Genomic DNA, 25,912 nt, shown 5'->3' with positions numbered 1-25,912 from the left:
AATGTTACAATTATAATATTTTTAAAATGTGATGCATAATTTATCAATTCATTTTATTTTGTATGAAAGTAGTATTTCAAAGGACGTAATTCCTGTCTAATTGGGCAAAAATCCAGTTGAGTGGAATCTAGTCCAGTGTTGTTGAGCTCGGATGTTCATCACGGGTCTGAGTCCACTAACTTGAATTGCTTTTAAACGCTTAATCAATAACAAAGAAAAATTATTTAATAATTGCAACAATATACATTCAAAAAATAAGAGTAATTAATAACCAGTACAGTTTTGAAACAGATCATCTACTTTTTTCGTGTCAACTTTTATTTCTTCTATTGCAAGAAAACCAAAACCAGGAGTAATCTAATTATTCACCTAAGATAATCCAATCTATCTATTCTCGTAAAACAAAGTAATATATACTATCTCAGGGAAAACCTAATAACCCTGTTTTTAAGCTAAAATGATATGTACAAAAACCCGTTCAATATGTTCCCACAATACATCCAAACACGACTTAACAAAATTGTTCCAAGATTATTGAAACCATTCTATGATGATGAAAGGTAGCAAGAATTTACATCAAGTCTACTTCCCAAATGTTTCACATCAGAAGCTGAACAAGCATCCTTTTCCTGGCTTCAACTTACACCACGGTATATTGCGCCAGGACAAAGATCATCCATGCTATCAATGTTCCTGTACCCGGTATACTCTCTGAGAAATGTCCAACCCCGGCGCGAGAGAAAGTCCCGGAAATCATCTTCAGTGTAGAAGGTCTTGTCTTCTGTGTGGACTGGCATGTGTTCCGACTCCTCGTACAGGCACACTTTTATCGTCAAGCCTGAGAACAGAAAACCTGGGTTAACAATCAGTAATGACAACAATTAACTGAGGTTTTTGTATCAATCAATCCAGAAGTTTTTTTTTTTTTTTCTAATCGGCAAAAGTCAACTGTTAGTCATTAATTGTTAGATTAGCACCTATGGAAGTTAGCCTCCTTACCTTTGCAAAGCACGAAGTGCTTGCCTCTAACTCCCCTAAGAAGAGTTGAACCTATGACCTCTCCTTTGGGACTAACCAAATAGGCTAAGAAGAGTTGAACCTATGACCTCCCCTTTGGGACTAAGCCCTTAGGACAGTCATAGTGGCCAAATAGGCTAAGAAGAGTTGAGCCTATGACCTCCCCTTTGGGACTAAGCCCTTAGGAGAGTCATAGTGGCCAAATAGGCTAGGCCTACTTAGTTATCAATCTATCCAAGTTGTCCTCGAATTAATGAATTATTTTTCTTTTTTTGTTTATTTTTAGTAGTTATTTGATTTTAATTTTAGCTCCAGAACATTATGATAATCATAATTTCAAATGTGTACATATGCTGATGAAATTATGTCAAGATGTTGACACACAAAAATAGAGAGAGAGGGGTGCAGAAAAAAATATGAGAGAATAGAGACAAATAAATTAAATTTTATGAGAGAAAATTTTAACAAAATTGTTGAAAAGAAAAAGTAAAGAAAAATAGCAGGTATAATGATTTAAGGGGCATACTTGAAACTTCAAATGAGCAAATTAGAAAACATTTTGAGAGAACATAAAAGCCATTACAAAGACTAGGGTTGGGATGTGAGTATTCATTACCTTCGTCAAGGTGAAGAGTATAATTTCCCAAAGGCATGTCCCGGTCAAGAGTCCGAACTATATTATCATCATCTTCTAACCAAAATGCGCGCTTTGTTCTCAATCTAAAAGCCGACTTGATTGCTTCCTTGATGGCATCTGCAGTGCCGTCAATACCAATTCTTTTTGTGTAATCTCCCCACTTGACAGTTATAACCCTCCCATCATATGAGTTACACTGCTCACCTGCCAAAATGGAGGAGATTATATATATATAATTTGAAGCTATAGACTTGTCATAATGAGCTCCACGGGTCACATGATCTCCTCAAACGTTCAGAACTGCTCACTCAAACTTGTGCAAAGATACAATGAAACATTCATTAGGGCAAGTCATTTCCCATGGAAAGCGTTTTTCTGTGACCAAAACACGAATTTACAGAATAAAGTGCAAAACCCAAAGCAACAAGCAAGTTGAAGCATAAAGACACAAACATGATGATATTTCAACAAATTTTAACTAAATAATTCACATGTGCACTGAATATAATTAACAAGACTAACCATTTCCTGGGGTCTCTCTCCAATTCCAAGGGGAAACTCCACTTGCTGCAACTGTATCGGCTGCAGTGATGGCAAGAGGATGTCCATCATGATCCAAACGTCTTTCTAGATTGAGTGTTGGCCTGCCACTAGCTGCACACCAAGAATTTTGTAAGGACAAATTTTGTTATCTCTCGTAATTTACAGGCACAAAGAGGCAGATGAAATAGAAAGTGCAATTATCAAATGAACAATCAGATGGCCAAGTAATTTGAAAGAGTGGAGAAAGAACCCTAACCAGAACTCAAACGAAAAAATAACCACATCAAGAAAGTAGGTAGTGGGGTATTTATAGGCCTGCGGGCCGTACAACCATAAATGATAATGGAAATACATATGAATGCAACACAGCTCTGCAGAGTTTCTTTTAGAGAAAATGAAACTAATGAATAAATGTATATATATATTAAAAATACACGAAGTACTAGCCAAATTGAGAACAGGGTGTCAAATCTATATAGGCAGTCAGTTTTTGCAAACAATGCCAATGTTTAAGTTTGAGCCTAATCCCTTCCCAACACCCTTGACTAACCGAAACAGCACTGGAAGATCTATGAAAGTGTTCACGAGCCCATACTTTTTTTTTTTTTTTATCGACAAATGTTAGTTGTTAATTGTTAGATTAGCACCTATGGAAGAAAATCTCCCCACCCATGGCAAAGCACCTAAATGCTTGCACTCCGTTCATTCAACCCCCTAAGGGGAATTGAACCCATGACCTCCTTAGGACTAAGCCCTAAGGAAGGCATGGTGGCCAACTAAGCTAGGCCTAGTTGGTTACTTCACGAGCCCATACTTATTGGAGCTTAGTTCACATAGAACCAGGATTAAGCTTTCTTTACTGAACTAATATTAACTTTTTTATCATTAATAATAAGCACATGCACATAAAGTACAGGTTTTGTCGAATTTTTTGGGGGATTTGATATCCCTGTAGATATATAGGAGACTACATGGTTTTTGTTTTCATCTGTTTACATCGTGTAAGGTTGTCTCCCTTTTTTAGTTACCATTATGATATTTTCAATCATTACTTAAAGACAGAAGTAGAGAAAAATCTCGTAATTGAAAAAGAACAAAACCACAGTCACACTAAGACCCAGAAACTGTCAAACATAAAACATAAACTAGTGTAATGGAAACCCAAATTCCAATGTATACCTTCAACAGGTCCAAATGTGATACTAGTGTCCTCAATACCTGCATAAACAAAACCAGTCAATCAATTGTTTTAATTAATAGCACTGCCATAATATTGTATCAAACAGCATCATTTCTGTTGGTAAATATATCCTTTAAATTAAGAACAGGGCAATAATGAATTAGGCCTTGTCAAAAGACCAAACCAGAAAGGACAACTAAAAATTTCAAGATCAAAGAGGCAATAGAACTTCTGCTACACTAGCAAGGTTAAAGCAACAAAACTTAAGGAATGAGTAGGTAATAATGCACTAACACTCCTAAAGCATTTTCCAGGAAATGGGCCCCCAACATGCAGTGACAAAGAAAAGAAAGAGGAGAGGGACAATCCTCTAAAAATCTGACCGGGAATCCTTAGGCTTCACCCCTCAAGATGAGCTTGCAGCACAGATTGCACAACGCAATAGAACTTCTGCTACACTAGCAAGGTTAAAGCAACAAAACTTAAGTAATGAGTAGGTAATAATGCACTAACACTCCTAAAGCATTTTCCAGGAAATGGGCCCCCAACATGCAGTGACAAAGAAAGCCAAGAGGAGAGGGACAATCCTCTAAAAATCTGACCGGGAATCCTTAGGCTTCACCCCTCAAGATGAGCTTGCAGCACAGATTGCACAACGCATTAAAAACTTCCCCCATTTCTCAAAGGTAACTCAAGAATCCACTGAAATATAGTCTTCTGATTCTGAACAATCTTAAGTTTCCCACACCTAGTGCTAGGACTTCAAAATAGAAAAATTTGGAGCTTTGACTACCAAAACCATACCTACTATTGAACCAACGGCAATGAACAACCACTACAATACACATCCATCAGATCGCACTCCATGTAAAATCCTCAATTTTCCCCTTCTCTTTTCATCACGTTCTGCATTTAGTTCTGTATTGTATAACTAATGACATCATTAATTTAATGCAAGTCATGTAACATCATACATACTTCCTATTACCCACTATTAAGAGCCCTATTTCCAATTCGAATTCAATTCTCTTTTAAAAAATTAATTAATTTTGAAATTAAAGGAGTAAAAATTTGAACTTTCTCACCCCCATTTCAGTTTCACCAAAACACTCCATCTACTTAGAGCATCTCCAATCCTGAACCCTTTTTTCATCAAATTTAAATTTCATGAAAAAGTAGCGAGAAATCATCTCCAATCCATTCATCATATGTGCATCAAATCAAGGGAGAACCATTTTTTCATCAAATTGATAATTCATCAAATCAGAATTTGATGAACATTTGAAAAGATGATAATTTATTTATTCATTTATTAGAATAGTTCATATCAAATCAAGTTTTTCACTCAAATTTAGAATCAAATTAGATGAAAAATTGACCAAGGATTGGAGATGCTCTTAGTAAATCAATTCCTACAAATTCTCAGCAACCAAACAGAAACACAGCAAAAGAAATCACCTTTATCAGAGAACTGAATGTAGGAATCGACCTTAGAAGAAGTCATGGTAGTAGTAGTAGTAGTAGTAGTAGTAGTAGTAGTAGGGCTCTTATACTCTACCGAATTCCTACTTCTCTCTCTAAGAATCTCTTCAATCTCCTTGTAATACGACATCTTAACCAAACCACCCCCACCACTCCCTCCTCCTCCTCGATCCAATTGCTTCGCCTTCTTGAATTCCTTCAACAAGTTCCTCCACTTATCCGTACACATCGTCGGCGATCGATCGAAACCCTTGTCTCTCATCTTCGACGAAATCTGATCCCAAAGGTGTTTGTTCGACTTGGAGGTGTTGAATTGGTTGTCCATGTCTCGCCGGAGAGAAATTAGGGTTCGAGTCTCGTCTTGGACCCACGTCTCCGCCCGCTTCTTCGGTGCCTTGTTGATGTCGTGGCTGTCTTCATCCCCACCGCTGCTGTTGTTGTTGTTATTGTTGTCGCCGCCGAGCACCGCCGTCTGATGGTGGTGGTGAGGTGGGAGTTCGCCATTGCAGGCTACCTCGATCATCATGTCTCGGCCATCTTCTTCTTCTTCTTCTTCAACCTCCTCTTTGTAGAAACCGATCGGTCGAGGCTTCTCTGGTAAGAACATGGTTTGAGATATATATATATATATATATATATATAGAGAGAGAGAGAGAGAGAGAGAGAGAGAGAGAGAGAGAGAGAGAGAGAGAGAGATTTGGTTGAAGTTGAGGGTGAAGAAGTTCACAGAGAAATGGGTTGGACTGTGTTGCAGAGAGAGTGATCATAATAATGTGCTGTGAATTCGGGGAAATATCATATTAATTTCATTTTTTTTTTTTAAATTAATGTTATACTTTTATTTAATTTTAATTCATATTATTTAATTAAATTTAAATAAGGGTGAAGCATCGATAAGTTTCAAAATGTGATTTTGTGAATTATTTAATTTTCTTTTTTTTTCTTATAAACCCGTTCTATTAAAGTGGAAATTACATAAAAAGATAATCACTTACATATTTAGATTTATTTTTTTAAGGATAAAAGTGAGTTTCTCAAAATGTAAAATTACATATTTTGACAATTTGCATTATAGAAGTTTTGAATTTTCTCTCATTTTAGAACAAACCCCACATTATGAACAAAGCCTAACACTCTAATGTAATACTTCAATATAACACACTAAAAAACTCAGTGGTATACTTTTCCTAAACGTAATAACGTAACACTCAAAAAAAGCTTCTTTGGTTATTTTTTCCAAAAGTAAATGTAACACACCAAAAACAAAATCCTTAGTATATTTTTCCCAAACATAACACTCTAATCAGTGTAATTTCAAATGTAACACTCCAATGTAATATACTTCAATGTAACACATAAAAATATTATTAAAAACTTCTTAATGTACTTTTTCCAAACGTAACACTTACAGTTTGAAATTATACATTTACTCAAAACTTACTAAAGAATATTTGTATTCCTTTTGGAATAGTTTGAAAAATATCACATTCTTTCTTTTTTAATATTACATTGGAGTGTTACGTTTAGGAAAAATACATTGAAATTTTTTTTTTTTTTTATGTTACATTAGAGCGTTAAGTTTGGGAGAAGTATATTTTTTTTTTGTTACATTAGAGAGTTACGTTTAGAAAAAGTATACCAAAGTTTTTTTTTTTTTTTGGTATTATGTTAAAGTGATACACTAAAAAAAATTTTGGAATGTTATATTGAACTATTACGTTTGAAAAAAGTACACTAAGAAATTTTTTTTAAATATTATATTAGAATGTTACATTTAAGAAAAGTACATTAAGAATTTTCTTTTTGTATTACATTAGAGTATTACACTAAGGAAATTTTTTTGTGTGTTACCTTAAAGTATTACACTAAGGAGTTTTTTAGAGTTTTATATTAAAGTGTTAAATTTGGAAAAAAATACTCCTATATATATTAAGAAGTTTTTTTGTATGTTATATTAGAGTGTTACGTTAAGGAGTTTTTTTACAGTGTTATATTATAATGTTACGTTTGAGAAAAGTATAGTAAGAAATTTTTTTATATGTTACATTATGGTATTGCACGAAGTTTTTTTTTTTTTTAGTATTAAATTAGAGTGTTACATTTAAGTGTTACATTGGAATATTACAATTTAAAATTATATATTTAGCCAAAACTTACCAAGTAGTTTTTATACTCCTTTTCAAATGTTTGAAAAATCACACATGTTTTTAGACTGTTTGAAGAATCTCATGTTTTAAGTTATTTTTGTATTCATTTTGAAATTTTTTCAAAATAAAAATGTTTTTTATATAAAAATTCATCCCAAATTTGATTCTCATATATTGTGTACCTTATCTTTCTAGGAAAAAAAAAAAAACATAACAGAAATAAAGGTATAACTGTAAATCTAATTTTTAAATAATATATTAAATCTACCTTTTCAAAATTAATGGGACTAATTAGTCTATAAAAAAATTCTTAGAACTAAATGAATACCATTTCTCAAAATAAAATTTATAAGTAAATTTTCTTTTAAATAATCTAACTTAATGAATGAAAATATTATTTTTATAATTTAAACAACTTAAATTTTGCGGTTAATGATCATCTATTACTCTTGTCATGTTAGTATTTTTAAGGGCAAATTACATATACCCCTCGAGATTTAGTAAAATTACAAATACTCCCCTGAAGTTTGAAAAATTACAGATACCCCTTGAAGATACTATTTGCATAACAAATTAGGGGGCAAATTGTTATGAAAATATAAATCTCATGGAGCAATTTGTTATGAAAATATAAACCTCAGGGGAATATTTGTAATTTCTGAAACCTCAGGGGTATCTATAATTTAGCTAAATCTCAAGGGAGGTATATATAATTTGCCCTATTTTTTTCAAAGTATTTTTAAATTTTTTTTTACCAAATCATTCAGGAAATTTGACAACTATAACACATATTTTATTTTTCATCCCTCATTAATATAATAAATAAAATTAATTTTTATATTTAAGTAGTTTAAATTTTTATAAATAATATTTTGGGGTTTTTTTTTTAAGGTCCTTGATATTATGATTTTATAACATAAAGGACATCAAATATTTTTATGATGTCTAAGGTCCATCAACAATATTTTCATAATGTCTAAGGTCCCTCAACCTTGATCTAGAGAAATTTCAGTCCAGAGAAAATTGGTCCAGAGAAATTTCAGTCCAAAGAAAATTGGTGCAGAGAAATTTCAGTCCAGAGAAAATTGGTCCAGAGAAATTTCAGACATAAGGTCCCTCAACCTTGATCTAGAGAAATTTCAGTCCAGAGAAAATTGGTCCAGAGAAATTTCAGTCCAGAGAAAATTGGTCCAGAGAAATTTCAGACATAAGGTCCCTCAACCTTGATCTAGAGAAATTTCAGTCCAGAGAAAATTGGTCCAGAGAAATTTCAGTCCAGAGAAAATTGGTCCAGAGAAATTTCAGACCAAATTTCTCTGGAAAAAAAATTAATCCAGAGAAATTCAATTCTGTCTAAAATCTAGAGAAATTTTTTGCTGACTTCAAAGTGTTTTGATATCTATGTTTCCAATTCACTACATAAATATAATATCCTCCCTGGGGGGGAAGAATAGAAAATCATAAAGGGACACAAATGTGAGTGAACACAGTGCAATTGGATGGACATCTCTTGCGTTGACTATCACGAACCCATTAAAGTTGCAATTACCTAGCTGTTTTAGTTGTTTGCTAAAGCTGCATATTATGAGAAGTTCCATTTATATATTCTCTCTGGGTTTTGTTCTTTTAAATCAAAATGTTCTCTATGCTCAAATAGACACTTACGGCCAAGAAAACACCAAGTAGTCATGGTCTTTTTATTCTTTTTCACCTTCCGGTTTTCAGATTTTGGCAAGACAACAAGCACAAAGGGAGGAAGAGCTGTCGCAATCTCAGCGGCACATTCTTGCACTTCAGGTAAACTACTTCCCTTTTTTAGTTTTTTAATTTAATTTCAAGAGTACAGATTTTGATGTACTTCAATTCAGGAGGAAATTGAGGAGCGTGAACGAGAAAATCGTCTCCACAGCCAACAGGTATCTACAAATCTAAGTTTCTTTACATTTTTGCCTGTTTATTTTACGTGAAGCACACGTCCATGGTCGGAGGGGACGTCCATGGTGGCCTCTACGTTTTCACGGAGGTGGTCGTCGACGCGGGTCAGATGAAAGGACTGGAATTTCTCTGTTATATGTGTAGGACCTTAGACATCAAAAAATAATTTTGTGGATCTCTTCCATTACGAAAAGTGGGAGAGGGATCTTAGACCGATTTTCCCTAATATTTTTACTAATTAAATTATATTAAACTGTTATTAATTTAGATAATGTTTTTAATTGAATGAACTGTATTAAATAAATTTAAGAATTTTAAGAACTAAATGGATAATATTAAAAAAAATATAATAAATTTTATACATTTAACTTAATTACATTAAAATTTTATACATTTAACTTAATTACATTAATTATTGAAATTATTGAAATTATATAAATAAATAAAAAGAAACAGGGGGTCCCACACTACAAGACTCATATAATATCACTACGTGACTCTTTCAATCTTGCATAACATTCAAGAATCCGCTTACAAGCATCACTCCATGGGTCAGCATCAATAATTGGCTCTCCATCAAAAGAAGACAAAATCCATAGAAGATAGAGCTTCTCCTCAGATATCAGAAAAATGCACGCCAAGAAAAGACAAAAAAGATTTTTGTAGATATTTTATGAGTCTGTCAGTAATAAGGATTTTCCTTCAATCACTACTTTAATAAAGTAGATATCTCTTATCTTACTTTATTAAAGAAAAACTATGAAAATCTTTATACGTGTCTTGTAATAAATTATAGTGTCAAAATTTTGTCAAAAAAGAAGGATTGAATGATATGCGATGGGGCCCAAAGTAGTACCCGATATCATTATCCTAATCTTTTATTGATAAAATTTATCTATATCCAGAATAGTGATTTGAGTCAAGCATATAATTGTACACATATAGGTCTTGTCTTTTAATTTTCAATTCTCCGTCAAAGATGGCATAAGTTTGGAAAAGTTTTCAAAAAGCCTAAAAAGCCTAGAGTCTAGAAAGATAGTCATAGGACATAGATTAGGATTTTTGTTTTTGTTTTTATCCTCCTTTTAAGTTGTATAAATTGGCTTGTATGCCAACGAAGAAAGCAGAATGAAAAACACCACTTCACTCTGCGTTGTAAATTTTCCAACCCCTCTCAAAAAACCTCTAAGTGTATTAAGTTTTTCAGAGTTTCAGAGTCTGTAATATAATCTCTGTAAGTATATTTCTTATTAATATGAAGTGTGAGTAGTTTCTCTTTTTCCTTAAATATTTCGAAAGGGTAACTCTTTTATTCTAAAAAATTTATTTTCTTTTTGGAAAAAACTACGTTTATGGAATGCTTTTTTGCTCATTTATATTACATGCTTTGAACCTTCGTAGTATCTTCAGTTTTCTATTTTGTTACTGAGTGACCTTAGCTGAAGAGCCCGTGTGAGCCGTAGTTAGGCGTTGGAGGGCGAATTGTAGGCAGAAAGGGAAAGGTAAAAAATGGAAAATAAAAATATGCTATGTTGCACGAGGCTTAGTCTCAAGGTGGGAGTACATGTAATGAAAACAAACATTTCCTAAAAATAGTTTTACCATAGAAAAGAATTTTAGAATAAATGAGAGCAACCCGAGTAGAAATATTAAGGAAATATTATCCATATAAGAATTTCAAAAAACCAAAACTTGTATGCCCTTAAACGTAGACTTTAGAAATAAAAATTAAAATTAAATTTCAAAAAATAAGAAAAGTATATGCCCTTAGACGAAGACCTTAGGAATAAAATTAAAATTAGTATTGAACTAATACAAGAATTAGAAGATCAAAAATTTAGATATCAGTTTCTTTTAACATTAGCTTCTAACAGATCTCTAGAAAATTACAGTTTAAAAAATCAGTTTCTTTTATCATTAGCTTCTGGCAGATCCCTAGAAAATTACAGTTTAAAAATTTCTCAAATAAATAGACAGCTAACTAAAAAACAAGAGGCCTTAAAAATAGCTATACAACAGCTTGAAGATCTATAACTGTAGAATTAGTCAGATAATTCTCAGCCCAATTTCAAAATAGTGGTAAACCACTAATTCAACCCCACACACCACAAAAATTGGTATCAGAGCAGTGTTCGGTTTTAGGACAGTTTAAATTAGTTTATGCATTTTGCTTATGGTAATAGAGTAGTTTTTATTTTTGGAGATTTTAGTTATAAATTTCATATTATAGTAGCTTGTAATAATTTTATAGTAGGAGTTAATTTTGTATATGAAAAAAGTAGAGTATCTAGATTTAGAACTCAGCAGCCATAACCGTCGCCTTAGCGTAAATAAAAATAATTTCCGTTGTAATTTTGAAGAGACTTTTACACATCAGCTCCATAGTGAACATAATCATCAGCTAAATAGTATCATAGACTACCAGATTAATTTTGCAGAAAATATTTAAAAAGACATAGATAAAATTAGTAATCTTTTTATTTCATCTATAGATCATCTCCGTAATAATCGTAGTATAATTAAAGATCAAGATAAAAAATTAGATTATATCCAAGATCAGTGTAGTTCTATCCTACAAAAAAGAATAGGTTTAAATTTAGAAAAATTTCCTACTAAGTTAGAAATAGAAACATTAATTTCAGCTACAAATCAAATAGCTAAACAAATAGAACAAATTAATCAAATTCAAGATAATTTAAAACAAAAATTAGAAATTCTAGAACAACTTGTAAGGTCCTAGTTTATGAGTAGAGATAAGAAAGCTAATAGAGATTACCAGACTATTTTAAAACAAGCAGAAGACTTTCATAATAATCCGGAAGGAATTAGTACTTATCAAGGAATAAATCAATCAGATAAAATATCAGTAAGACAAAATAATATAGAAATTTTATTTTTAATTCGGCTATGCGAAAAACTTCAATACCTATCAGAACAACTACATAGTTTAGAAAATCGACTAGCGTCTTTAGAAAAAATAGTACTTCAGAAAGAAAAAGGAATAGAAGGACAATCCAACAAACCTCAATCTCAAGTAAACGAAGAAGATATAGCTAGATATTTTGAAAAGCTTAAATTACCTAAGAAACCAGTGTGTAGAATTTATAGAAAATAAAAATGTTTAAACAGCTAATAAAAGGAAGTAGCAGTAAAAAGCGTAATGAAGATGAAGATGTTAAAGTAGAAGAATTTATAGATGTAGAACAGCAGATAGAAAAATTTTAAAAAGAAAAGCTAGAGTTAATTCCAGCTAAATATGTGTATAAGTTAGGTAAGATTCATAAAAAACAATATTTATTTAAACACTATGGTGAACGAATGATTAGTGTGACTCAAGAAGATGAGAAAATAGAGCTAAATTTAATAGAAAGAGAAAGCTATAAATATGCAGTAAATGAACACCTTAAAATGACTCATTTAGGATTAGTAGTGGTAGGAGTTAAGGCTTTAACCAGAGAAAATTTAGTAACCAAAGTATTTATATGTCTCTATGATGATAGGCTTAATGATGTCGGACAGAGTATTTTAGGAAGTTATGAACTAGACATGAATTCAAAAGGAGGAATAGTTTATTTTACACCAGACTTTTTACTACCAACCTCGACCTTTCATAAAAAGATAAAAATAGGAATAAAGAGTAGAGGATATAAAATGAAAAAGGGAGAAAAGAATTTATTAGTTTGCACAGGATTTTTAGGTCTAGCAGTCTCAGAAAGCAATACTCACTATAGACTTACTAATGATCAGATAGTTAAATTATTAGGTGCAAAAGGAATAAAAGCATTACCAGCTAAAAAATTTAATTCTGAAGATAATGCAGCACTAGATTGGAAACTAGGAGATTTTCTAGGACAAAAGAGATTAGCCCCTCAAGATAATTTATTATACCAAACAGCAGATGGAAATTATGCAGTAAGATTTACTCAGTATACTTATGTAGCACCAGAAAAATTTGAAGATGATGAATTTAGTAGTATAGATAGGGAAGAAAATCAAGATAATCGTAGTGAAATAAATCAGCTTTACGTAATGACAGAAGAAAAAACTATATCACAAAATAAGATATATAATATTGATGAGATAGATTTAGAAAAATTTACCCTAGAAGACATGAATAAAATACTAGATGCTAGATATTATGAATACTTAGCCAGAGGAGATACTCATGACGAAGCAGTGTCATTTTTAGATCAGGAATTTCATACAGAATATGTAGATGATATCATAGAAGATAATATACATCCCAGCAAAATATTTAGAATACCAGAACAACCTAACCTAGAAGAGACTTTTTATATGACTACAGAAAGCTCAGGAACCAATAATCCACAACCAATTGTAGAAGATCCAATAGAACCAATGCAGTATGCAGTAGGAGGAAGAAGACCATTAGCCAGCTCAGGACGTAGTCAAGCAGACCCAGATAAAAGCTATAGATTTCATGGAAAGCGAAGACAACTAGATATGAGTATACAATTACAGCCAGTCCATAATCAAGGAACCCTTTTAGATTTAGCTAGATTCAACCCTCAGATATGGCAGGAAGTAATAGAAAGATGGGAAAAAGATACAGTAAAAGCATGGATGACTAGCCCCTATGAATCAACAGATATGTGGGAATATATGGAGACACTTTTAGGAGATTCAGCTTATAATATTTATTTAACTTTCAAGGGGAAATATGAAGAAACAATTAAACAGCTCAAAGAATTAGGAAATAACCCGTGAAATTTTACAAATTTTATTAAAGAGATACTTATAGGATATGATCCTTCTAGAGGAAATGACTCCGCTCAAAGCATAGCATTAACCGAGTTAGACCAAATGACATTAGGAAGTTGGAAATATATTGTACCTTTTAGTAGAGAATACTTAGCCATAGCAGCAAGAACTGGAAAAAGCTTTGATGAAGAAATAGGAAATAAATATTTTAGAAAATTACCAGGAGAATTAGGAAGAGAGATAGAAAACAAATGGTCAGTTTATTATGCAAGTTTACCAGCAAGAATAGCCACTGGAGAATTAAGAATAAGAGGAACTTTAGGAATAGGACCTAGAATAATTTTTACATTTTATAAGCTCAAAGAAAAATGTATAGAAGTTAAAATACAGAGAGACTTGAAAAAACAAAGTTACGGCTTTTGTAGCAGTGTAATATATACTCCTCAGCAATATGAAGATGAACGTAATGGGAAAAAATACAAAAAATATGGAAAATATAGAAAAGAAAAATACTGGAAGAAAAAGTATAGAAAACCATGGAAAAAACAAAAATTCATTAGGAAAAGTAGAACTTTTAATAGGTCAAATTATAAGAAATTACCCAGAGAAGAAAAAGATAAAAGAAAACAAAGATATGTTAGAAAACCCAGCAGTAAAAAATGCAATTGTTTTATATGTGGAGAACCCAATCATTTTGCAAAGAACTGCCCAAAAAGACAAAGACCAAATACTAATAAACAGATAGAAAGACTACATATTATAGAAGACTTAGAAGAAGATATAGTTAGCATAACTAGTGATGATTCAGAAGTATATAGTATAGTCAGCGATTATGAATATCAAATAGAAGCCATAAGTTCAGATAGTGATTCAGAAAGTGATACTAATATAGATAATCTTTTAGGACAACTCAACCAAGAAATAGGATTAACACCTTCCCAAGAAACTTTCTTTATGATGGAGTGTAATCCAGATACTGAATGTCAGCATAACTTTCAAATAGGATTAGGATTTGATACCACTAGATGCAGCTATTGTAATTGGTTTCCAGCCAAAGATAAACGAGCTCAATGTCTATTATGCAGTATAACTTATTGTATAGTCTGTCTAGAAAAATTAAACATGACACATAAAATAGCATTAGGAAATACTAAAGAAGATCATAGTCTGGAAATCAGAGAATTACATTTAACAATTAGAGAATTAAAACTACAAGTAAGAGAGCTTAAGATACAAATACACGAGATAGAAACCAAGACTAGCTTTGACATAGAATGTTTAGAATTAGAAAATAGACAGCTTAAACAGCAGCTAGAACAATTTCATAATAAGTACCCTTTAAAAGACAAACTGATTGAAGAACATATGAATTCATTAGAATTAGTCAACCTAGTTGATTCTCAACCCTGTAGTCAATATTCTAAAGCCCAACCAGATACTACATCCTTACCATTTAATTATCCGGTTATACCTAAACCAAATTTAGTCGAGATCTCTTGTGTAATCAAGTTTGCAGCCAAAACCCTTAGCATAGATGCCATGATAGATACAGGAGCTAGTAAATCATATATTGAACAACAAGTAGTTCCCCCAGGATGGAGCACGACTTTAACAACCCCAGCTTTAGTTAGTATAGCAGACGGCACAAAACAGATATACACACATTGCATCAATGGAGCACATATTAGTTTTCATCATCTAGGTTCTCAAGATCAGCATATAGAATGGTTTCCTTTACCTCAGGTTTGGGTTGGAAATACCCGACAGAATCATCCTTTCATCTTAGGACTTAATTTCATCCTTAGCTTACAAGGTGGCATGTTACTCAGTCAAAACAACATTAGTTTCTTCAAGCGAACTGTACATACACCAACGGCTTATGCCCTTAGCACCATCGCCCATTCATCAGAGTTGCGTGCGAAGCGTGGTGGTACCATAGGAGTAGATTCAGTTCCAGCTAGCTTTTTATTTCCAAGTAGAAATATTTTTCCCGACCTATCCCAAAAATACATACCTAATGAGATAGCAAATACGTCTTTAGAAAATTTAGATACAGAAAATTATGATTTAGAAGAATTTGATTTTGAAAATAAGGAAGATTATTGGAACCTAGAAGATTTTAAACAACCAGCTAATTTAGAATTAATTTTTGCAAAAATAGGAAAAATAAAGAAAAAACCAATATACAGGAGAACCGAAAATGATTTAGATGAGATAATAAGATTAGCTGAAACAACAGAAATTTTAGGAGAACAGCCCATGAAATATTGGGAAAGAAATAAAAATTTTAGCTAGTCTAGATATAAAAAAACAAAGATTATAGGATTACCTCAGCACAAATAGATCATACACCAGCAGACATAGAAGAATTTAGAACACAGATTAAAGAATTACTAGATCTAGGAGTAATTAGACCCAGCAATAGCCCGCATAGGAGTGCAGCATTTATGGTTAGAAATCATGCAGAGATAAAAAGAGGAAAAGCTAGAATGGTGATAAATTATAAAAGATTAAATGATAATACAGAAGATGATAAATATAATATACCAGATAAAGACCAACTCATAAATAGAATACAGACAGCAAAGATATTTAGCAAATTTGATTGTAAGTCAGGATTTTGGCAGATAAAAATGGAAAAGGAAAGCATACCATGGACAGCCTTCTGTTGCCCTCAAGGACATTATGAGTGGCTAGTTATGCCCTTTGGATTAAAAAATGCACCTTCTATATTCCAGCGCAAAATGGATAGTATATTTAATAAATATAGTTTTATACTGGTATATATAGATGACATATTAGTGTTCAGTCCAGATAAAAGTAGTCACATAGATCATTTGTATATAACATTAGAAGAGTTCATAAATAACGGAATAATAATCAGTAAGAAAAAGATGGTATTAAATAAACCCTACATAGAATTTTTAGGAATGGAGCTAGGAGATGGAAAAATTAGGTTACAACCTCATATAGTCAAGAAAATCTTAGACTATCCAGATAAATTAGAAGATACAAAGCAACTGCAATCCTTTTTAGGAATTTTAAATTATGCAGGAATGTATATTCCTAACCTTAGTAAAATAATAGGACCCCTTTATAGTAAGACCACACCCACTGGACAGAAATATTTCAATCAGCAAGATATAGCTCTAGTTAGAAAAATAAAAGACATTTGTAAAAACCTACCAGACCTACAACTTCCTTTAGAATCTGAATACATAGTTGTAGAAACAGACGCAAGTCAATTAGGATGGGGAACAATATTATTAGCCAAACCCAGTAAATATGACAGCAAAAATAAAGAACGCATTTGTAGATACAGTTCTGGAAAATTTAAAGAAAAAGATACAACTATGACCAGCCTAGATTTTGAAATACTAGGAGTAGTATACGCAATAAATAAATTTAGATTATTTTTGCACAAACCTTTTACAATAAGGACAGATTGTGAAGCCATAGTTAGATTTCATAACAAACTAAACGAGCGTAAATTAAGTACTAGAAGATGGGCAAAATTTTTAGATTGTATAGTAGGACAGGGATATAAAGTAGAATTTGAGCATATTAAAGGAAGCGATAATAAATTAACGGACTGGTTAAGTAGAAAAATTTATTTAGAAAAAGAAGATAACCAGTTTAATTTTTGGGCAGATAATGGAGAACAGCAAGACCATGAACTTTGGGGGATTTTCTCTTCCCATTCATGGAGGCCTGGTATTTACCATGATTGGATAGAAGTAGAACCTTTAGTCAAAAATTTTCCTACACCTCAGTTTAAAGGATTTTATGATTTTTAGTCAGCCAGTACCTATGCTCGAAGACAAATAGGAACCAGTTACTTTATTAGCCAGATAGCTAAAGATTACCTGGACACATTGAGCAAGATGAGATCTACCATCTTTGCTACAAGTGGCGTTCCAGTTAGCCAGACAAGTGGAAGCAGTAGTACAAGCAGCAGTGGTTCTAATCCTCAGATAGATTCCCAGAATCCGCTCCAAATGTGCAGACATTGTGAAGGCCTTTCTAGAAATTTCAAGAAAATTATGGATAAAGGCAAGAAGGTCAGTGAAGAGCTAGACCAGCTCCGAGACGAAGAAAAACAATTGAGAGCAACCATTAGAACCTTAACCAACCAGCTTAAAAAATTAGCTCCAGAAAGAACACCTACCTCCTTACCTAGCCCAGAAATCAAACAACTCACCAGTGAGGAATTTGACCAATTGAGTGCTACAATGTATTTCTTTAGGCATTCTATCATTCGATCCCTTTGTGAGAAAAGCCAAGTAATGGAAGACCTAAAACCCTATATTTATACCTTAGCTGGAGATAGCAGAAACGACGAGTTAGTCATTATTCAGCAGTTTCTTCAAGATCTCTCCATAGCAAGAGTTGACTGCCCCGGCCTAGCTTACCAATGGACCTATACCTATGAAGATGAAGAGCAACCCTGCTTAGACGAAGAAAGATGCAATAAGAGGTCAGAACATTTTGGTAGATGTCAGTGTAACCTAGACTTCAGCATTTGTCTTTGCCAGATAAATTTAGCTACATTCGAGCCACTGGAGATAGAAATTAGGGGCGAAACTTGTTATCTAACAGCTCCAAAATTGTTAGATTACGGCTTTGTCTCTAGACTAATTTTCACAGATCCAGATCAGACAGATAACTTCGGACACAAGCTTGCTCATGCAGTACTGTGCGTAATGGAAGAACATCATCCGTATGTGGAAGCTTTAATAGATTGCAAACTACCAGAGTGGAAGGAAATATGGTGCAACCCAGCTAAACACAAAAGTTACCTCAGAGGAACCTCCACATTTCCGGGATACCCAGGACTTCTCAATAGGAGACCCTGGCCATGCAGAAGATTTTCACTCAAAGACCAGCTCAATAAATGGAGAAAATTTGCTAGAAACTCTCTCTTAGCCTATAATGGAAATTATGGACATCTAGTTTGTGAAGATAGACATCAAAAGATACATTGTAATTTAGCCATTCCAGGATATCCATTCAGCAAAGAGACATTTGTCGATGAAAGTCAGTACCCGAACTACCAGCATGGCGTCTCTCATGAATCACCAGTGATGGGAGAAAATGATCAAGAATGGAACGATGAACCACCCATGGGAGATGGGGATGACTTTTACGACCAACTCTCAGCAGCAGATCTTGACGACCTAGCAGACAGAATGTATGGTTAAAAAAAAAAAAAAAAACAGGGGGTCCCACACTACAAGACTCATATAATATCACTACGTGACTCTTTCAATCTTGCATAACATTCAAGAATCCGCTTACAAGCATCACTCCATGGGTCAGCATCAATAATTGGCTCTCCGTCAAAAGAAGACAAAATCCATAGAAGATAGAGCTTCTCCTCAGATATCAGAAAAATGCACGCCAAGAAAAGACAAAAAAGATTTTTGTAGATATTTTGTGAGTCTGTCAGTAATAAGGATTTTCCTTCAATCACTACTTTAATAAAGTAGATATCTCTTATCTTACTTTATTAAAGAAAAGCTGTGAAAATCTTTATACGTGTCTTGTAATAAATTATAGTGTCAAAATTTTGTCAAAAAAGAAGGATTGAATGATATGCGATGGGGCCCAAAGTAGTACCCGATATCATTATCCTAATCTTGTATTGATAAAATTTATCTATATCCAGAATAATGATTTGAGTCAAGCGTATAATTGTACACATATAGGTCTTGTCTTTTAATTTTCAATTCTCCGTCAAAGATGGCATAAGTTTGGAAAAGTTTTCAAAAAGCCTAAAAAGCCTAGAGTCTAGAAAGATAGTCATAGGACATAGATTAGGATTTTTGTTTTTGTTTTTATCCTCCTTTTAAGTTGTATAAATTGGCTTGTATGCCAACGAAGAAAGCAGAATGAAAAACACCACTTCACTCTGCGTTGTAAATTTTCCAACCCCTCTCAAAAAACCTCTAAGTGTATTAAGTTTTTCAGAGTTTCAGAGTCTGTAATATAATCTCTGTAAGTACATTTTGTGTTTAGCTGGATTGCACCATATTTCCTTCCACTCTGGTAGTTTGCTATCTATTAAAGCTTCCACATACGGATGATGTTCTTCCATTACGCACAGTACTGCTTGAGCAAGCTTGTGTCCGAAGTTATCTGTCTGATCTGGATCTGTGAAAATTAGTCTAGAGACAAAGCCGTAATCTAACAATTTTGGAGCTGTTAGATAACAAGTTTCGCCCCTAATTTCTATCTCCAGTGGCTCGAATGTAGCTAAATTTATCTGGCAAAGACAAATGCTGAAGTCTAGGTTACACTGACATCTACCAAAATGATCTGACCTCTTATTGCATCTTTCTTCGTCTAAGCAGGGTTGCTGTTCATCTTCATAGGTATAGGTCCATTGGTAAGCTAGGCCGGGGCAGTCAACTCTTGCTATGGAGAGATCTTGAAAAAACTGCTGAATAATGACTAACTCGTCGTTTCTGCTATCTCCAGCTAAGGTATAAATATAGGGTTTTAGGTCTTCCATTACTTGGCTTTTCTCACAAAGGGGTCGAATGATAGAATGCCTAAAGAAATACATTCTAGCACTCAATTGGTCAAATTCCTCACTGGTGAGTTGTTTGATTTCTGGGCTAGGTAAGGAGGTAGGTGTTCTTTCTGGAGCTAATTTTTTAAGCTGGTTGGTTAAGGTTCTAATGGTTGCTCTCAATTGTTTTTCTTCGTCTCGGAGCTGGTCTAGCTCTTCACTGACCTTTTTGCCTTTATCCATAATTTTCTTGAAATTTCTGGAAAGGCCTTCACAATGTCTGCACATTTGGAGCAGATTCTGGGAATCTATCTGAGGATTAGAACTACTGCTGCTTGTACTACTGCTTCCACTTGTCTGGCTAACTGGAACGCCACTGGTAGCAAAGATGGTAGATCTCATCTTGCTCAATGTGTCTAGGTAATCTTTAGCTATCTGGCTAATAAAGTAACTGGTTCCTATTTGTCTTCGAGCATAGGTACTGGCTGACTCAAAATCATAAAATCCTTTAAACTGAGGTGTGGGAAAATTTTTGACTAAAGGTTCTACTTCTATCCAATCATGGTAAATACCAGGCTTGGTTCTTTTAGCTACTACATAGAAAGAAAAACTTTTAGACAGGGGCTTGTTTTGGATTTTTGAAAAATATATACTGAGAGAGTTTAGGGCTGAAAGGCGCTTAGCTGGGTGATTTTGGCTGGTCCAAAGGTTATCTAAAAGACACTGTTGAACTGAGTCTAGCTCAATCCCTGTTAAGGGTCTGAACTTGGTTCTGCCTTCATGAATGGGAAGAGAAAATCCCCCAAAGTTCATGGTCTTGCTGTTCTCCATTATCTGCACAAAAATTAAACTGGTTATCTTCTTTTTCTAAATAAATTTTTCTACCTAACCAGTCCGTTAATTTATTATCGCTTCCTTTAATATGCTCAAATTCTACTTTATATCCCTGTCCTACTATACAATCTAAAAATTTTGCCCATCTTCTAGTACTTAATTTACGCTCGTTTAGTTTGTTATGAAATCTAACTATGGCTTCACAATCTGTCCTTATTGTAAAAGATTTGTGCAAAAATAATCTAAATTTATTTATTGCGTATACTACTCCTAGTATTTCAAAATCTAGGCTGGTCATAGTTGTATCTTTTTCTTTAAATTTTTCAGAACTGTATCTACAAATGCGTTCTTTATTTTTGCTGTCATATTTACTGGGTTTGGCTAATAATATTGTTCCCCATCCTAATTGACTTGCGTCTGTTTCTACAACTATGTATTCAGATTCTAAAGGAAGTTGTAGGTCTGGTAGGTTTTTACAAATGTCTTTTATTTTTCTAACTAGAGCTATATCTTGCTGATTGAAATATTTCTGTCCAGTGGGTGTGGTCTTACTATAAAGGGGTCCTATTATTTTACTAAGGTTAGGAATATACATTCGTGCATAATTTAAAATTCCTAAAAAGGATTGCAGTTGCTTTGTATCTTCTAATTTATCTGGATAGTCTAAGATTTTCTTGACTATATGAGGTTGTAACCTAATTTTTCCATCTCCTAGCTCCATTCCTAAAAATTCTATGTAGGGTTTATTTAATACTATCTTTTTCTTACTGATTATTATTCCGTTATTTATGAACTCTTCTAATGTTATATACAAATGATCTATGTGACTACTTTTATCTGAACTGAACACTAATATGTCATCTATATATACCAGTATAAAACTATATTTATTAAATATACTATCCATTTTGCGCTGGAATATAGAAGGTGCATTTTTTAATCCAAAGGGCATAACTAGCCACTCATAATGTCCTTGAGGGCAACAGAAGGCTGTCCATGGTATGCTTTCCTTTTCCATTTTTATCTGCCAAAATCCTGACTTACAATCAAATTTGCTAAATATCTTTGCTGTCTGTATTCTATTTATGAGTTGGTCTTTATCTGGTATATTATATTTATCATCTTCTGTATTATCATTTAATCTTTTATAATTTATCACCATTCTAGCTTTTCCTCTTTTTATCTCTGCATGATTTCTAACCATAAATGCTGCACTCCTATGCGGGCTATTGCTAGGTCTAATTACTCCTAGATCTAGTAATTCTTTAATCTGTGTTCTAAATTCTTCTATGTCTGCTGGTGTATGATCTATTTGTACTGAAGTAATCCTATAATCTTTGTTTTTTATATCTAGACTAGCTAAAATTTTATTTCTTTCCCAATATTTCATGGGCTGTTCTCCTAAAATTTCTGTTGTTTCAGCTAATCTTATTATCTCATCTAAATCATTTTCGGTTCTCCTGTATATTGGTTTTTTCTTTATTTTTCCTATTTTTGCAAAAATTAATTCTAAATTAGCTGGTTGTTTAAAATCTTCTAGGTTCCAATAATCTTCCTTATTTTCAAAATCAAATTCTTCTAAATCATAATTTTCTGTATCTAAATTTTCTAAAGACGTATTTGCTATCTCATTAGGTATGTATTTTTGGGCTAGGTCGGGAAAAATATTTCTACTTGGAAATAAAAAGCTAAATCATAATTTTCTGTATCTAAATTTTCTAAAGACGTATTTGCTATCTCATTAGGTATGTATTTTTGGGCTAGGTCGGGAAAAATATTTCTACTTGGAAATAAAAAGCTAGCTGGAACTGAATCTACTCCTAAGAGGAACCTCCACATTTCCGGAATACCCAGGACTTCTCAATAGGAGACCCTGGCCATGCAGAAGATTTTCACTCAAAGACCAGCTCAATAAATGGAGAAAATTTGCTAGAAACTCTCTCTTAGCCTATAATGGAAATTATGGACATCTAGTTTGTGAAGATAGACATCAAAAGATACATTGTAATTTAGCCATTCCAAGATATCCATTCAGCAAAGAGACATTTGTCGATGAAAGTCAGTACCCGAACTACCAGCATGGCGTCTCTCATGAATCACCAGTGATGGGAGAAAATGATCAAGAATGGAACGATGAACCACCCATGGGAGATGGGGATGACTTTTACGACCAACTCTCAGCAGCAGATCTTGACGACCTAGCAGACAGAATGTATGGTTAAAAATAAAAAAAAAAAAATTATTATTAATTTAGTTATTTGTTGAGAGAGAAATGAACATGGTTAGCCTTTGTTTGAAATAAAAAATAAAAAATAAAAAATAAAAAATAAATTAACTTGACTTTTTAATTTTTTTTAGTTATTTTAACTTGACTAAAAAAGGTTTATTTGGAAAGAATTTTTGATTTTTTTTGTAATTTTGTGATAGAAAAAGTGAAATATTTATGATTTGGATATTATATTTTGTCTTAGTCTATTTTATTTTTTAATAGCAACCTCGTTTGAGAAGAGACTATTTTAGTAACTTTTTTATTTTTTGACTAAAATATGAGATAAAAAAAAAACTATGTTTTAAATGACTTTTTGTTTTTTACAAGAAGATGTGCAAAAAATAAAGAAAAAATAAATGCCTTGTCTGGTTTGTTTTGGGAGATAAGTTTTCAAAAAATATTTTGGGAAGAGAGTTTAGAAATTTTTGTAATTTATTTGGTTGTATATTTTGAAAAGGACCTTTCTTAGGTGTGCCTTGCATATGGTATGCAAAGCATTTACACATTTCTATTTTACCTTTACACCTTTTATGTATTGAGTTATAGAAAAATATTTGAAAACAAGTACATTGGTGACCTGCTAAGCAAGTCACTTTCCAAGTAAATGAATAAAAGAATATATTATATGACTAAAAGTGTAAATTGTCACAAAATGTGTAAATTTTCACAGAAAGTGTAAATTTTAACAAAAGGCGTAAGTAATTTCAGAACAAGGCGTAAGTGATTTTTGAAAATTTACACCCTTTGTAAAAACTTACGCCTTTTGTGAAAACTTGCACCTTTTGTGAGAACTTACACTTTTTTGTGAAAGCATTTACACTTTTCTGACAACTTACACCTTTTGTAAAATTGCTTACCAATGGTGTAACTTTTGACAACTTACACATAATACTTACATCTTTTGTAAAACAAGTTATACCTTTTTCTGAAAGTTACACCATATGTGAAAAATTTTTGACAACTTACACATAATACTTACATCTTTTGTAAAACAAGTTATACCTTACACCATATGTGAAAAAATTTATTTTATAAATTTTGACAATTTACACATAATACTTACATCTTTTGTAAAACAAATTATACCTTTTCTGAAAGTTACACCATATGTGAAAAATTTTATTTCATAAAATTTGACAACTTACACATAATACTTACATCTTTTGTAAAACAAGTTATACTTTTTCTGAAAGTTACACCATATGTGAAAAAATTTATTTCATAAAATTTTGACAACTTACACATAATACTTATATCTTTTGTAAAACAAGTTATACATTTTCTGAAAGTTACACCATATGTGAAAATTTTTATTTCATAAAATTTGACAACGTACACATAATACTTACATCTTTTGTAAAATAAGTTATACCTTTTCTGAAAGTTACACCATATGTGAAAAATTTTATTTCATAAAATTTTGACAACTTACACAATACTTACATCTTTTGTAAAAACAAGTTATACATTTTCTGAAAGTTACACCATATGTGAAAAATTTTATTTCATAAAATTTTGACAACTTACACATAATACTTACATCTTTTGTAAAACAAGTTATACCTTTTATGAAATAATTTTTAGAAAAGTTACACTTTTTTCTGAAAAAAATTATGGCACAAAAGGAGTAACTTTTCAGAAAAGGTTCCACGAAAATATGTAAATTTTCAGAAAAAGTGTAAGTTTTAAGAAAATGTATAAATTTTATGAAAGAAATTATTTCACAAAAAGCGTAACTTTTCAGAATTAGTGTAAGTTATTTCACAAAAGATGTAAGTAAGTTCACAAAAGGTGTAAGTTTCATTTTTACAAAAGGTGTAAATTTTATGAAAAAAATTATTTCACAAAAAGAGTAACTTTTCAGAAAAGATATAAGTATTTTTACGAAAATATGTACATTTTCAGAAAAAGTGTAAATTTTAGCAAAATGTATAAATTTTATGAGAGAAATTATTTCACAAAATGGATAATCTTTCAAAAATTATGTAAGTTATTTCTCAATAGATATAAGTAGCTTAAGTTTTGTTTTCAGTGTAAGTTCCACTAAAAGTATAAATTTTATAAAAAAATTATTTCAGAGAAGGAGTAATTTTCAAAAAATCTGTTGATCTTGGTCTCTCTGTCAATATATGTCTCTTCTTTGTCAATCTCTATCTCTCTCTTTCTCTGTCGATCTCGGTCTGTCTCTCTCTGCCGATCTCTCTCTGTCGATCGCCCTCCCAAACGCTTCGTCTCTCTCCGAAATTCTAGAGAGAGAAATACCAAGCCTTCCCAAACGCCTCTTCTCTTACACATTGCCATTATTTGAACAACAACACAAATACAGTTTGATTCGATTGTAGGAGCTCTTCGCAATTTTCGTTCCTCTCTCTCTACCTGAAAACATCAACAGATCTAGAACTAGGTAACTTCTTGGCTCCAATTCGATCAGGTTTGATATCTTCTTCTCCTTTTTAGATCTGGGTTTGCTTCAATTTCGAATTGTGGTGATTGATCGATTGTTTCAGATCTAGGTTTGATTCGTTCTCGGGTTTTTGGGTCTCAATTTTGTTGTTTTAACACAGATTGAGCTCAAATTTAGCTATATTAATCATTTCTGTGATCATTTTCATTCATTGATCGTCTCATTTTT

The 25,912-nt window shown here is 32.5% G+C and overlaps 1 protein-coding gene across 3 annotated transcripts; it reads right to left on the bottom strand.

Moving 5' to 3' along the window:
- Window positions 1-280: 280 nt before the first annotated feature.
- LOC114290050 (trihelix transcription factor GT-4) lies at window positions 281-5,653 on the bottom strand. 3 transcript variants are annotated; one of them, XR_014331036.1, is made up of 5 exons: window positions 4,836-5,645; window positions 3,377-3,415; window positions 2,177-2,308; window positions 1,634-2,029; window positions 281-838 (listed from the first exon to the last, which is right to left on the bottom strand). XR_014331036.1 is itself a non-coding variant. In XM_082871455.1 (5 exons), the coding sequence occupies exons 1-5, from the start codon at window positions 5,464-5,466 to the stop codon at window positions 636-638; spliced, it is 1,230 nt and encodes a 409-aa protein (XP_082727581.1). In that variant the 5' UTR covers window positions 5,467-5,653; the 3' UTR covers window positions 281-635. The 3 variants fall into 3 exon arrangements, 2 of the variants coding, with proteins under 2 accessions (XP_082727581.1, XP_082727582.1); XM_082871455.1 differs by having other exon boundaries at window positions 1,634-1,858; window positions 4,836-5,653; XM_082871456.1 differs by having other exon boundaries at window positions 1,634-1,858; window positions 2,177-2,303; window positions 3,378-3,415.
- Window positions 5,654-25,912: the final 20,259 nt, after the last annotated feature.

Source organism: Camellia sinensis, chromosome 5 (genome assembly GCF_055761805.1).
Source record: "Camellia sinensis isolate YWXY chromosome 5, ASM5576180v1, whole genome shotgun sequence".
NCBI lineage: Eukaryota > Viridiplantae > Streptophyta > Magnoliopsida > Ericales > Theaceae > Camellia > Camellia sinensis.
This window is presented reverse-complemented; position numbering and strand designations above follow the sequence as displayed.

Bases quoted from the DNA above. Each gene is read 5' to 3' on its own strand.
- LOC114290050 (XM_082871455.1), bottom strand. From the start codon at position 5,466: ATGTTCTTACCAGAGAAGCCTCGACCGATCGGTTTCTACAAAGAGGAG. The intron at 3,416-4,835 runs GTGATTTCTTTT...TTGTTTATGCAG, and splicing joins CATTCAGTTCTCTGATAAAG to GTATTGAGGACACTAGTATC. The intron at 1,859-2,176 runs GTTAGTCTTGTT...CCATTTTGGCAG, and splicing joins GAGAGAGACCCCAGGAAATG to GTGAGCAGTGTAACTCATAT.